Source organism: Chenopodium album, chromosome 10, assembly GCF_948465745.1.
Source record: "Chenopodium album chromosome 10, dcCheAlbu1.1, whole genome shotgun sequence".
In the NCBI taxonomy this organism is placed as follows: domain Eukaryota; kingdom Viridiplantae; phylum Streptophyta; class Magnoliopsida; order Caryophyllales; family Amaranthaceae; genus Chenopodium; species Chenopodium album.
Window position 1 is genome coordinate 4,406,938 of NC_137843.1, and position 15,004 is coordinate 4,421,941.

Consider the following 15,004-nt stretch of genomic DNA (forward strand, 5'->3'; position numbering starts at 1 on the left):
GCATAACTAAAAAAAGTAGCAATCGGGGCAACGCCCGGGCTATACACTAGTTAAAATACTAAAACAACCTAAGATCAACATGATACATGCCATAAGGTCAATAATCATTGATTCACTAGTAAATTCATGCAACCTTAGAATCCAAATCCTTGTCGCACAATGTCACTCATTTTTATCGGTTGATAATTAATAGTATGCATTACAAAATTTGAATATAAAATGGTGAAATAGAGTTTTGATATTAGGTGATAGAAAGATAAGTGTTACAATATTAAGATACAGTAATAGACATATTCAAATGGATTTACATAAGCGACGAAATTTCTTTGGTAACAATGTACTATTTAAATTTCTTATTATCATTAGTAACTTGAACTTTTAATATTAAGCTAACTATATATAGCATTAATGACAAAATTTAAACAATAGTTAGTTTATATATATATATATATATATATATATATATATCGCCGGCGCTCAGCCACCTCCCCCGCCCTGCTGCACCTATCCCTCATCCCCTGAACCACCACCTCCTTTCCCAGAAACCTATCTCCCTTCCTCCCCCTCCCCCACCCCCGAAATTCCCTAGCCGCCCATCCCCCCCACCCTCGAAGGATTAAACTCGCCGTGAATTCATCGGAATTGGAAATTTCTATTGAGTAATTCGATGAATTACAACCTGAATTGACCGTGAAAAGCAAGCAAGAATCGCTGCCAAAAACTCAAAACCGGAACTTGAAGTTCAATTTAATCAGCTCAAAGTACTCGCTCATGAGGCGATTAAAAAGCGAGATGAGAGTGCGATTCAAAGAGATGAGGTGATTAAGGAGAGATATAATGTGATTAGGGCAAATGAGAAACTGGTAATGAGTTGGTGTTGTTGATGTCGAAGAACATAAAAGGGATAGAGGAAAGGCATCGGGGTTGGAATGGTTGGTTCGTTGCTGGCAAGGGGAAAGTTTGGTGGCTGGGAAAGGTGGTTGGGATCCGGCAGTGGAGGTCGTGGCCTCGTGGGTGGTGGTTTGGGCGTTTAGGGTTTTAGGTTGAGAGGTCGGTTTTTTCTATTAAGTAATTTAATTATTTAAAAATAAAAGAAATTAACCATGGTTAGTGAGTTTATATTAATATACCTATTATCTTTGGTAATCAAAAATTCAAATTTACCAAAGGTAATAATTTTTTTTTGCAATTCACTACTGAGAAAATTAAAAAATATAGCGTTATCAAAGAGAATTTCTCTAAAATAAAAGCCAAAATAAGCAATAAAAGTTGCATTACTAGTAGTTACAATATTCCCTCACCGTATTTTAAGATTATTTAATGTAAATGTGACATACTTGTAATTTTTTAAAAAGTAAGAAAAAATATTTAAAATTTAAAAGAACTTTACACAGGGGGTAAAGTGGTGGATTTAGCTTTGACGAATAATTTATGTTTTTCGTCATTTATATTCGCTGACTTTGCCTTAATACATGATGATTAAGGATGAATGAGATGGTTCTGGGCACTATTTATGACTCCCAAGGCTCTTTGGGAACCCATGAAAATGCTTCGATGCATAATCTCGCCGGGTAAAAAAATGATATACGAAAGCCAAATATGAAGGCTATAATGCACGAAATCGAAGCAATTTAGGAGGTGTCGGGACCCGTTGTCGGAGATTCACGAAGCACTACGGGATGCATCTTGGGGTCATATAACATTGTTTCGAGTTTTTGACCCATATATGGCCATTATTTGGTTACGTAAAGGCGTGTACGAAAACGAGTAAATTGGATGCTTAAAGGCAAATTGGATGGTTCCACCCACCCAATTGGACTCCCGGAGAGTATTAGGAACCATGGTAAACATCTCGGCAATCTTTATTTTCGTTCCAAAAAAGGTCAAAAATTTCCAAAATTAAAGGCTATTATCCACACTTTTTGAGCAATTTTGGAGGTTTCGATACCCGGTGTCGAAAAGTGTTGAAATAGTAGGGGATACATCCCAGGGTCATATAATGTCGTTTGGAATTATATATGATCATTATATGTTGTCATAAATGTCCGTGGTAGGCTTGAGTTTATTAAATTGGTGCAAGTTGTAAACGGGTAAATTGACCGTTTAAAGGAAAATTGGATGGTTCCACCCACCCAATTGGACTCTCGGAGGATATTAGGGTCTATGGTAAACATATCGGCAATTTTTATTTCCGAGCCAAAAAAAAGTCAAAAATTTCCAAAATTAAAGGCTATTATCCACGCTTTTTGAGCAATTTTAGAAGTTTCAGAACCCGGTGAAAAGTCTTGAGATACCAGTGGATACATCTCAGGGTCATATAATGCCGTTTGGAACCATATGTGACCATTATATGTTGTCATAAGTGTCCGTGATAGGCTTAATTTTATGAAATTGGTGGTTTAAAGGCAAATTGGATGGTTCCACCCACCCAGTTGGACTGCCGGAGGGTATTAGAGTCCATGGAAATAATCTTGTTAATTTTTATTTCCGAGCCAAAAAAAGTCAAAAAATTCCAAATTTGAAGGCTATTATCCACGCTTTTTGAGCAATTTTGTAAGTTTTGAGACCCGGGTGTCGAAAAGTCTTGAGATATTACTTACTAAGGGATACATTTTGGGATCATATAATGCCGTTTCAAATCATATGTGACCATTGTATGTTGTCATAAATTTCCATGGTAGGCTTGAGTTTATGAAATTGGTGCAAGTTGTAAACGGGTAAATTGACCATTTAAAGGCAAATTGGATGGTTCCACTCACCCAATTGGACTCCCGCAGGGTATTAGAGTGCATGGTAAACATCTCGGTAATTTTTATTTTCAAGCCAAAAAAGTCAAAATTTTCCAAAATTGTAGGCTATCATCCACACTTTTTGAGCAATTTTAGAAGTTTCGGGACCCGGTGTTGAAAAGTCTTGAGATATTAGGGGATACATCTTGTGGTCATATAATTCCGTTTGAAACCATATGTGACCATTATATGTTGTCATAAATGTCTATAGTAGATTTGAGTTTATGAAATCAGTGCAAGTTGTAAATGGGTAAATTGACTGTTTAAAGGCATATTGGATGGTTTTACCCATTCAAATGGACTCCTGTGGTGTATTAGGGTCCATGGTAAGCATCTCGGCAATTTTATTTACGGGTCAAAAAAGTGGATAATTGTTCAAAATTGAAGGCTATAATACACATTTTCAGGTCAATTTTTGACATTTTTACAAAAATTAAATTGAATGCGCTGGGTGACTCCTAAACACCGATAAAGATGTTTATAAAGTAATAAGAATGGGTTCTGATTCTATTTTGAAATTCATGAAATTTTGAAATATAATGATGTCATACAAGTTTAATAATGTGATGTGACTTGACTATAAATCATATTGAAGTGATGTGACTTGATTATAATGATGTCATATGAAAATAATGATGTCATATTATATAATTATATTTATAATGATATAATTTCATAATATGATGTGACTTGACAACAGTAATGTCATAAAAGTATAATTATGTTATATAAGTGATGTCATATAACCATAATAGTAATGATTTGGCAATAGTAATGGAAAAAAAACACATGATATGATTCGATGATTGATTTGACAATAGTAACTATGGATAATCATATTACTATTCACATGTGTGTTGATTGATAGATTTAAACAAACTATTCATGTTTATAATGTAAGTATTATATCTTGTCTCATGTAAACAATCACCAACACAAATTGTCCTTTAATCACCCTATTTTGGGATCAATCACCACATTCTCAGATCCAATCCTAAATCTCACAATAAGGGAAATATGGGATGTAAAAAGTGTCAAAAACTCATCCCCCTCTTATTCCCAACATTTTCCCTATCTCCTGGAATGTTTCAGCAAATTCTCATATTTTTTCAATTACCGCTTTTCCTCCCGTATTTTCCCTTTTTGGGGCCCTCAAAAAATATTGTTTGGAAATTAAAAGTGTCAAAATGTAGATCAATACCCATTCTTTGGATTCCACAAAAAAAAAAAAAAAAAAAAAAAGGGTATCACATTTTCACAAGTTTTGACCCATTGTTGTATACTCAATTTAACTTATATTTGTCAAATTTAACATATTTTTGTTTAACTTCTTTTTACTAAAATTTTTCTTAACTTAATTATTTTGTTTATTTTCTTTTACTCAAATTATTTTGTTAATAGTAATTCAAAAACATAGAGTAGAACAAATTCTTAGTAACACCTTAGTAACACCTAAAATGTGGTAGTCCTCCAACATTTTAAATCTTGGTAAGTTTATATGAAAATTCCTAAGATAGCAGCCCAAATCAAGGTCCAGCCCACCATCTCATATAATCAATCCCAAAGCCCAATAGACAAACATCAACAGCCCAACCCACTAAGTTACAAAAAGGAAAATTAATAAAATATAACAACTCACGCGCCTTCAAAAAAGCACGTGCATCACCGACTTTCTCCCTCACACACAAAAACAACAACAAATTCACACTGAAAAGAAAACGCTTCACACTGAATCACACTCTCCGTTAACGCGCCACCCATGACGGCGGCGAAACCACCGCAATCATCATCAATGGTCACCATTAGAGGATCTCTGCTAACCATAGCAATTCTCACTCTCATCTCCTTCACTTTTCTCTCTCTTAAATCTCTCCACTCTCCTTCCTCCTCTCCTCCCACCACGGTAAGCTCACTTTCTCTCTCCTCTACTTTCTCTCTCATTGAGGTTTCTCTCTCTAACGTGAATTTCCTGCTTCTGTGTTGTTCGAGAAGGTTCTGAACGTGGTGGAGGAGAGAGAAGATGTGTCGGAAGCGTATCATTCTTCGGAGATCTTTAGGTTGAATTACGAGGAAATGGAGAGGAGGTTTAAGGTTTATATTTATCCTGATGGTGATCCGAATACGTTTTATCAAACTCCGAGGAAGCTCACTGGGAAATACTCCAGTGAAGGTTACTTCTTCCAGAATATTCGAGAAAGTGGGTTTCGAACTGAGGATCCTGATGAAGCTCATCTCTTCTTTATTCCTATTTCCTGCCATAAGATGCGTGGCAAGGTATTCTTTTTTACATTCTGATTTTGTGTTTGTGTTTAATTGTTAATTTGAAGTCATTCATTTGGATTGCAAGCTGTAATCATCTGAAATTTTGGAGGATTTATTTTTGGATTGAATTGTTTGGAATTTGAACAAATTATTGTAGTATTGAATTGATATTGGTGAACAATAGGAAAAGTGAGGATGATTGTAAGGAGAATTTTGGCAATTTCTTGTGCTGGATTTACTTTGTGAATTAGAAATTCAAAGTGAATGAAATTTGTAGTTAAGAGTGTTGAGATAGTGAAAACTTAAAAGTTTACAAAGTGAGATTCGGGTTTATGCGATATGATCTGTCGTTTCAGGCTGGAAGAGTTGAGCAATAATGGTTAAATAAGTGTCACTTGTAGTTTGTATAAGAATGAATCACTGTGAGTCTGTGGTTTATGGCAAATTATATGGAGTTCTTTTGATTGTAGCAAATTGGCCACGTCAAATTGTAGCACTTGTAGAAATGTAGGTTCATTCAACTAATCAATCAAAGCCTTTATCCCATAAGTGGTACTTGTAGAAATGTAGGTAAAAGGAAATTTATATTGATGTTTGGTAAGAATGTTACTGGCATAGTTGTGAAAGCGCAGAAAAGGAGATATGGATTTTTGTATTCAGGATTATTGGGCACTTTGTTTGGATAGAAAAGAAGGAAAAGAAGGGGAGGGAAGAGAAAGGAAAGGGAGGGGGAAGGTAACGAGAGAAATTGTCCTCCTCCTTTTCTCCTCTACTTTTCCTTGTATTTCCTTCGATCCAAACTAACGGTGTGTTTGGATAAAAATATAGGAAAGAAAATAAAAGGAGGGTAGGGAAGAAAATTGAGTTTTCCTTCCAAATCTTTCCATTGTTGGTGAGATCAATTTCTTATAATTTAATCCCTTCATTTCTCTCCCCTTCAATTCTCTTCTTTCCTCATTTCTTATCCAAATGAAAGATAATTAATCCCTCCATTTACCTTCCTTTCCTTTCCCTCCATTTCCTTCAATCCAAACAAAGTGTAAGTGAGACTAGTTATGTGTCATTTATCTGTTCACCTGCTTTGGTTTTGTTTTCTTTCCTCTTTGTTAGTGTTGCAGATTATGCCAAACTAAGGCAAATGTGTTCATTTGCCAGTAGACGTCTGATAAACTATATGATCCCTATAATGAGTCATTTGTGCATTATACTACGCAGGGGACTTCATATGAAAACATGACTATAATTGTCAAGGACTATGTTGAGGGCTTAATAGCCAAGTATCCGTACTGGAATAGAACGTTGGGAGCTGATCACTTTTTGGTTACTTGTCATGATGTTGGAGTGAGAGCATTTGAAGGGTTGCCATTTCTTATAAAGAATTCTATTCGAGTAGTGTGCTCCCCAAGTTATGATGTAGGATTCATCCCTCACAAAGATGTTGCTTTGCCACAAGTACTACAGCCCTTTGCTCTTCCTGCTGGAGGAAACGACATAGAAAACAGGTTGGTGAAAGTCTGTTAGTTAATTTCTTGTTGTTGTTACTCTTCATATCACCTTTCTTTGTAACCCCGCCTCCCCCCTTTCCCCTTTCCCCTCTCTCTCTGTCTCTCTCTCTCTCTCAAAAAAAAAAAAAAAAAACCTAGTGCTCGTGTTTTTTAAGTCCTGGTTTTTATAGGGTTTTCAAATTTAATTTGGGTTTTCTCTATGGTAATTTTTGATATCGATCTAGTAACTTGTGTATTTGTTATCAAACCTGGAAGTGGAAGTTAACAGTTGTGAAGCTCTGGACTGGTCAATGATGAAAAATCAATAAGTGGCCTGGACTCAAACCAAACAATATTGAAGATGTATGAATTTGTAAATATTTATAAATTACCCTGGGCTTTTCTGTTACCTATCTCAACTTCGGACAAAAATGTTCTTTATTTGTCCAAGTCTCATAGCAAATGACCAGAGCAGGTTTTGCATCTAGGCACGGGAGATTTTGGAAAAAGTTTAGTTTCTAGTATTCAATTTATGTTCCCAGGTTTTAATTAAAAGGTGTATCTAGGTATCTTTGAATGGCAGAACTTGATATGCAAAATCCAACATTAATAGTTGAAAAAAGGTGGGGCAGAACTAATTTATGAAAAAATGACCCTTAAAATCACTAAATGTGAATGGTGTTGGAATAAATGTCCTTGAGTGTTCCATCACAAAGATAATTTGCAAGGGGAGGAATGGAGGAATGTTGTACATTTCAATGTGGTTGTTCTCTCTTCAATATTAGTCATACTCATATGTGCAAAACACATATATGGGAGTCGTCACTCCTCGGTCCTCACATGTGAGTGTCCTTTTAACTATGCACATTGGATAGGTATAAAGAAAAATTTCCTTTGGGGTTGGGTATCTTATCATTCTCAAATCCTTATCCAGTAAACAAGCCAACCTTTGCTATGATGCCATGTTTAATTCTAGATGTAGTGGATTCGCAAGAAGTCCTGTTGCTCCTCTATGCCTTCTCATATATGTATCAGCTGTGTCATCCTAACAAGGACTTTAAACAGATAGTGAAAAGAACAACGTTTTAGATTCAAGTGCTGGCAAGTTTCGGTTGCAAAACAGTAGAAAACGAAAGGAAGACATTTATTTGTGAATATTAAGGGGTGGGATATTTGCTTCTGAACTCTGAAGTTTTTCATATTGCTTCACTTGGTGAATTAGTGCTAATTAATCTCTCTGTTTTGAGTTGCTAATCTGTACGGGTCCATCTAAGACATTGAATGAATTTCATTGGAGCCAATATAGGGTAAATTTTTTTATGGCTAGCAGGCTAGGGATAAGATAGCATAAATTTGTGCCTTAAAGATCCTGCCTATTTTAGTAATCTGGTGGGCTTTGTTATATTTATTATTGTCTGGGTCATCTTTGTGCAGAATATCTGTAACTAACAGAAATTACACTTTTCAGGACAAACCTTGGATTTTGGGCAGGCCATCGTAACTCTAAAATTAGAGTCATATTGGCTAGAGTCTGGGAGAATGACACAGAACTTGATATATCGAACAACAGAATAAATAGGGCTATTGGGCCTTTGGTATATCAGAAGAGGTTTTATAGGAATAAGTTTTGCATATGTCCTGGTGGCTCTCAAGTTAACAGTGCTCGTATAACAGACTCAATCCATTATGGATGTGTTCCTGGTAAGTTTTTTCTGTATCAATTGTATGGGTTGTGGGAATGGTTAATATTGTATGTATTCACATCACCTAATATACTCAGAAAAATAGTGTGACCTTGATAGTTAATGTGCACGACTTCATGTAGTTCTCAACACAACATCTTAGGTCTCAGATAATTGTTTTAGTTAAGCTTTACTGCAGCTTATGCAGTGACCCGGCTTAAGAAGTTTTAAAGTTAAAGTTTCTGTTTGTCTCTCTTTTCTGCAGTAATAATATCAGATTACTACGATCTGCCTTTTAACGACATTCTTGATTGGCGAAAATTTGCTGTTGTGCTGAGGGAGAGGGATGTCTACCATCTCAAGCAAATTCTTAAGGCCATAACAGACGCAGAATTTAAACGGCTTCATGAGAATTTGGTCAAGGTAATGATTTTATGCTGGCTGAAATTTTGACATTAAACTGAATCTGACAGCCTTAGGAACCCTTGTGAGCGTGTTGTTCTCTGTTTATGTTCTGGTTAAACATTCTCTGAAATTCTAAAAGTGGATCTTCCTGAAGCCATTTGTTTTATATGACACAGCTATGATTTATAGTTTTTAGGTATACACACTTGATGCTACTTGCAGTTAGTCTCCCTTTATTAGTCATGATGTTCATGAAGCAGGGTAGAACCTGGCTTTGTAGATTTGTAGAATGTTACTCCATAACTCAGAAGATAAACTTGAGTGCTACACAAATAAGCTGAGAAGATAGAAGGGGGGGGGGGGGGGGGGGGGGGGGGGGGGGGCGGGATATGGCATCTTCTTTACTCACTTGAAAATCAGCATAAACTATGAAGGTCTTTGTGATTATCATCACTGTTCAGTTCCAGGTTATATCCCACAATGATAAGTGATGATAAGAAAAGGGCAAAGATACACGTTTATTTATACACCAGGATTTGCAATTTTTGAAATTCTTTTAATCCTTTTGTATCAGGTACAAATGCATTTTCAATGGAACACCCCTCCTATCAAGTATGATGCTTTCCATATGGTTATGTATGAACTCTGGCTGCGGCACCACGTTATCAAGTACTGAGTTTTTTTTGACATGTTATAAAGTATTTCTTTCACCTCCTGTTTGTACACTCAATAGATACCAGACCAGTCTCGAAGATCAAAGGAAAGTGATGCCTAACTGCCATGCCTGCCAATTCTGTAGCTCTGTAAATTATGACCTACTGTTTTGTTATACAACAATACTCTTTTCTTATATGTAGGATGTATCAAAATTTTAAAGTTTATGGCGTTGTTCATTCATTTTGTAATCCTTCATTATCTTTAATCTTTTTGCTCCACTTCTTGCTTAATTATGATCTCATTCTTAACCATCTAGCCACGTGAATATTTACAATCTCATACTTGCTTGAAGTTAACAGCTTAAATGCAGGAGCGACGTTCAGACTGGTTAGTTATCTTTGTACAAGCTGTTTTCCTTGTGTTTAGGCTGGTGGATTGCCCATGGATGATCACTACTGTTGCTACTATTATTGTACAAATTTTCAAGCTTGTAGCATAAAAAGCTCTATAATATGTATCCTGATACTACTATGCTCACTTAAGCTTCCTATTTTGAAAATTGGATTTCATTTCCATGGTGCTTTTGGATTTAGCTTAATTGTAGAGAACCAAATTCATATAAAAATCTAGAGGTGGTGATCTATCAAATTCATACTCAACTGTGAGATTGGAGTGGCTCTTACTTTAAAGGTGCTCTTGTCCTTTAGTCTAAATTTTAACTTTTTTTAATAAATTAGTGTGAGACAGTCTCATTGAAAACAAGATTAGTGCATCCTTGTTACTATAAGATTTTATTACTACCTCCGTTTTATATTTTTTGCAACTTTTGCCAAAAATGGATGCTACACATTATTTACAACTAATGTTTTCTTTCCTTTTTAGGTTGTCATTTCTTTCTATCTATCTCCTCATCACATGCATTCATATTTTTCTCTCTCTATCTTACACTAGCAAATAAATTTTGCCTAGGAATCCGTACACCCTTCAAATTTGCAAAAAATGTGAAACAGAGGTAGTATATAAAATGTCATTACTCCGTAACCAATAATCATTTTTTTTTTGGTGCGTATGATTTGCAAGCCAATCTGCGGCTTGATTTGCTTCTCGATAGACGACTTCGACTTGCCAACTATCGTCATACCAATATTCATACTTTGTAGTATAATAATGTAAGATCTCTTCTAAGTAAACCAAATCTATATCTTTAATTCTCATATTCATTTAAGATTTTTTAACCAACGAGAGTTGGCGCAAGATCTCGAGTTCGAGTCTCAGTGTATCCTAACGGTATCTTGTCGAATCCCAATATAGTTTGAGCTAAGCCCTGGTAATTATATGAGATAACTTTGCACTGTTCATATGTAAAACCACCAACATCAAAACCGCTATTGGTAATAAGTGTTTCATCCACAATATTACAGTTTTACCTCTTTATCCGTTTTCTAGTTTTCTGTCGACTAGAAAAAACTGGGACAGTCTCATCAGTCCTCAAAAATTATGATTGATGATGACAAACCACTTTCCCGCCATGTTCTACAAAACCTAGTGTCGCCAAATTGTTCTCTTTAAAGTGCATTAATCAGATTCAAGACTGTATTTGCATTCGTCTTTTTAAGAATTCGATCAAGTTTTGTTACTTAAGCGATTTGTAGGTAACTAATTCTTCTCACAAATTATACTCGTATAATGTTGCCCGGAATCCCTAATTTTTCAAATTATGTTCTATGATTTGTAATTTTTCAGCTCTTTTGATTTCATCTTGTTGTTCTGAAATTTTTTTATTGCATTGAATCTAATTCCCATTATACTTGGTATAAAACCTTGTATTATGCTATGATTTATGAACATATCTGTGTTATTACAAAATTTGTCAACTTTGAACATTAATTTTGTTATAGTATGAATAATCTGTTTGTAATCTTACTGAAATGTTTCATAAATGAAAACTATGGCACTTATAGTACTCGTATCATTAAATTGATAAAATTGTTGGACAAATTTGTGGTCAAACTTATTAAGCTTATTGAAGTAAAGTCAATTGGAAATAACCAATCAGTGAATGCAAGGGTAAGATTGTGTACATCCGACCCTCCCCCGACAAAATTGTTTGACTAATTTGTGGTGGAAGTTAGTAAGCTTATTGAATTAATGTCAATTGGGAAATATTAACCAATATGTGATCACGAGGGTAAAATTGTGTACATCCGACCCATCTCCCCTTCCATACCATGCTCAAAACAGGAGCTTGGTGAACAATTGGGGTAGTATAGTTATACTAACGCTGTTGTGGTCACCATCAATTTTGAAAGTCAAAAGTGACGTTTTGCTTTGAGGACGTGATAGGTTTTTGAATCTGTGTTTGCTGGATGTTGTTATTTTATCTTGACATATCTTCTCAACTTATCTTTAGTTTTAGCTCTAGAAAAGGCAGGAAGCATATTGTGCAATATCTTGTATGAGCATGATTTTTGGTTGGACAATTTTTTTCGTGATGCTATGAGGGGGTGGGGGTGTTCACGTTGTTGGAGCTTACGAATCATTTCATTACCACTTTACAAACTACAATTGTTGATGAATGGGAAATCAAATTTAAGCGTGGTTAATATTCTGATGCATTCTGCTAATCAATTGCACAACAGAAGCTATTTTAAATTTTTATGTTGAATGATTGGTGGAAGAGTAATTACAGAAAATGAGGGAAAAAAAATGAATACATTGCCAGAATTGGTATCTAAATGGTTGATGCTTCTCACATTGGTGGTTTGCATATTCTTATATTAATTTCTTCTGTTTTGTCAGATATAATATGTGGAAGTTGAATACTAGAACTTGATTTAGGCAAATGCTATAAATGTTCACCAGAATTCTGTATTTGATTGTTTTGTCTTTATTCTTCCAAGCCCCTTGGCCTTTCCATTGACCTTCCCTACATATGAAGCATTATGGAAGTTTCTTTAATTAGCTACCTTCTGTTCAATGTAAAGAAAGTTTACATCGAACTTGGGATCTGTTGTGATTTTTAGCTGGTTGTACTGTAAATGCCTTAAATAATGGATCATATATGATATTTTGGCTATGATTGCAGCTTATATTCGCTGTTGATTTGTTAGTTTTGAATTATTATTGTGCGTCTTTGTGTTAGGTAACTTACCTTGGGTTCTAAAATGCTTCCATTGAAGTATGACAATCCATTTAGTCACATGTTAGCTCTGGAAGTGGAATTCTGGGATCAAGCATCGGAGTCTCTTGTAAGTTACACTTATCCAACTTCTTTTACATACCTTCAAAAGTTGCCCATGTGATGTGAGAAAATAGGCAAATACCCTCAACTATTTCTGTCTGTATTTTAATGTTTTTGAGCTATGATCGTAAGACTTGGGAATCATGATAATACCCAGGTTTGGAATGACGTAGATTTTTGAGTTTGAGTTGTATGTTAGTTCCCAACTTTTCTGCAGATTGTGTACTGTACCACTTGTTAGTCAAACTAAGAAGAGGAATATCTCTGTACTATTCTAAAACTATAGGTCATATCTGAATGCATGCAATCTCATTTATTTAACTGGATTTTTAGAGTGGATGGTCTAGTATTTCCTATTAATATGATTGTAATAGTTAGGGGAAAGAGATGGAGATACTAACTTTTGAAGTGTCATAATTCTGGTTTTCACTTTTCAGTACTGGAAAATAGGACATTGGGAGCAATAAACAAAACAATCCATCACAACTATGATAGGTTTGGGAAGATGTATAATAGGATTACCTCTTATCAATCAAATTAAGTCGAGACTATTTCCTAAAAACCAGCATAATTTTTTTATAAAACATAATAGTGGTTTGTTCCTTTTAAAGTTAAACATTTATTGCAGCAGCCACAAAAATAGTAATAAAAGCAACAATAATAATACAAATAACGAAAGGAATAGAAGCAATAATTCAATATAATCATTTTATTTTCGTCCTAACCAATTATGATGAGTAGGAAAATAAGTTCGGGTTAGTTATCTGATGCATACAGATAAAGAGAGTCTCAGTCTAGTCACTCAACTAATCTACTCATAGAGTGCTAGTAGTACAGATCTGATCAATTGCACAAGAATTGAACAGATTTGTTGTCACTTCATAGAATTGTTTCATGTTTAATGACCGGTGGAAAAATTATTGCAGAAGATGAAGGAAACAAACCAATGCTAGATATATTAAGGTTAATGGTAGATAGAAATCAAGATTTAGGGAAATATGATCACTCATACTAAGAAGTGCAATACATTATACTTATTTAGTTAGTTATGTAGTTTATTTGATTAATAGGGGAAAAAATAGGAATATAAGTTAAGTGTGATCATTTTTCATCAATAATGATTGATGTTGTATACCATGAGATGAGGTTCCATTTGTTATGTATACTTTTCCATCGGAAAAAGGCTTCATTCCATTATGAACGATTGTAAACAAACAAACACCAATATAGACTGAAACACTAATATGTAAGTAACCCATGTGATGCATGCTGCATGCATCATTAAAATAATGGTATGGTAAGTAATAATGGGTAAGGAGTTTGGGTTTTAATAACTCTGACACCTTAATAGGAACCCAGGATGCTAAGATGCCATTGGTGACTACATAGTTCTGTATTAGTCACATTATTGAATCAAACTCATTCCCGGAACTTTATAGAGCTATTTGCAGGGTTATTATGGCTCTAAATCAACTTATATGACCCAGGGGACCCCCCCATACATTTAGCTCAATTTTGTGAAAGTTTCCCGAAATTGGTCTGAAATCATGAATTATAAGCTTTAGTTTTGGATGATTTTTTTTTTACTTTTCTGAACCAGAATGGAAAGCACTCGGGGTGCTTCACATAGACCCCATGACTACCCGGGAGGCCATTTGAGTGGTTGAAACCGTCCAATTTGTCTATAAATTCTCAATTTAGCTAATTTCAGATGCACCTCCCTTAATTAACTAAAGGCCATCATAGGCCTTTATGTGACTGACTAGTGGTTGTACATGGTTCCAAACAATATTGTATGGCCCTAGGATGTAGTTTGTACCATATTTGAGTTTTTCGTCGCGGATTTTAAAATTTCCAAATTTCTTATGATGAAAAAGGCTACATATGCAATTATGCAAGCCATGATTCATCAATTCAGCATGAAGTATTAAATTAAATCCGCTTTGTCAGCTTATTTATTTCTTTTGATTTTACAGCGCCGGAATTCTGCATGACAGTGGTTTGATTGAAAGTGTGAGAAGAGTGTAGAAATGTGCTGGATGAGAAGTTAGGCATTGGTTGAAATGCTCAACTCATGCCTAGGGAAGAAGCTTTGCTGGGGAAAACATTGGGCATCACGTCATAATACTGGTTTTGGCTATGCCCGGTGGGCTGGTATTATTCCCAGTATTATTCTTATCCTGAGTCAATCATGGAAGAAAAAGGTGAAGTTTGTCATGTAGTACATGTACTGATGTCAGTTTCTAGATTCATTACCTTACAACATTGCCACACTCCTTGACCAGGTGCAAGCAACTATGTTGTACAGTCAAGTTTTACATTTTCCAATCAACAAACAACTTAAAGCATATGATCAAAGGAGTAAGCCTGGAATTAAACTATGTCTATCAATCATGCATGGTTAAGGCGGCTTGAAGTTTGTTGTTTACAAGTTATATGATCATCATGCAACTCTTCATATTACCTTTCTATAAATAGTATCTT

The 15,004-nt window shown here is 35.1% G+C and overlaps 1 protein-coding gene across 1 annotated transcript; it reads left to right on the plus strand.

Moving 5' to 3' along the window:
- The first annotated feature begins 4,478 nt into the window (after positions 1-4,478).
- LOC145563216 (putative glycosyltransferase At5g03795) lies at positions 4,479-9,534 on the plus strand. The gene is made up of 6 exons (XM_081623656.1): positions 4,479-4,692; positions 4,782-5,063; positions 6,267-6,553; positions 8,004-8,236; positions 8,483-8,640; positions 9,197-9,534. Exons 1-6 carry the CDS (start codon positions 4,549-4,551, stop codon positions 9,296-9,298), a joined length of 1,206 nt encoding a protein of 401 aa, XP_081479782.1. The 5' UTR covers positions 4,479-4,548; the 3' UTR covers positions 9,299-9,534.
- The last annotated feature ends 5,470 nt before the right edge of the window (positions 9,535-15,004 follow it).

Coding starts and splice junctions, on each gene's coding strand:
- LOC145563216 (XM_081623656.1), top strand. CDS start 4,549: ATGACGGCGGCGAAACCACCGCAATCATCATCAATGGTCACCATTAGA. Junction 5,064..6,266: donor GCCATAAGATGCGTGGCAAG/GTATTCTTTTTT, acceptor TATACTACGCAG/GGGACTTCATATGAAAACAT. Junction 8,237..8,482: donor CCATTATGGATGTGTTCCTG/GTAAGTTTTTTC, acceptor TCTTTTCTGCAG/TAATAATATCAGATTACTAC.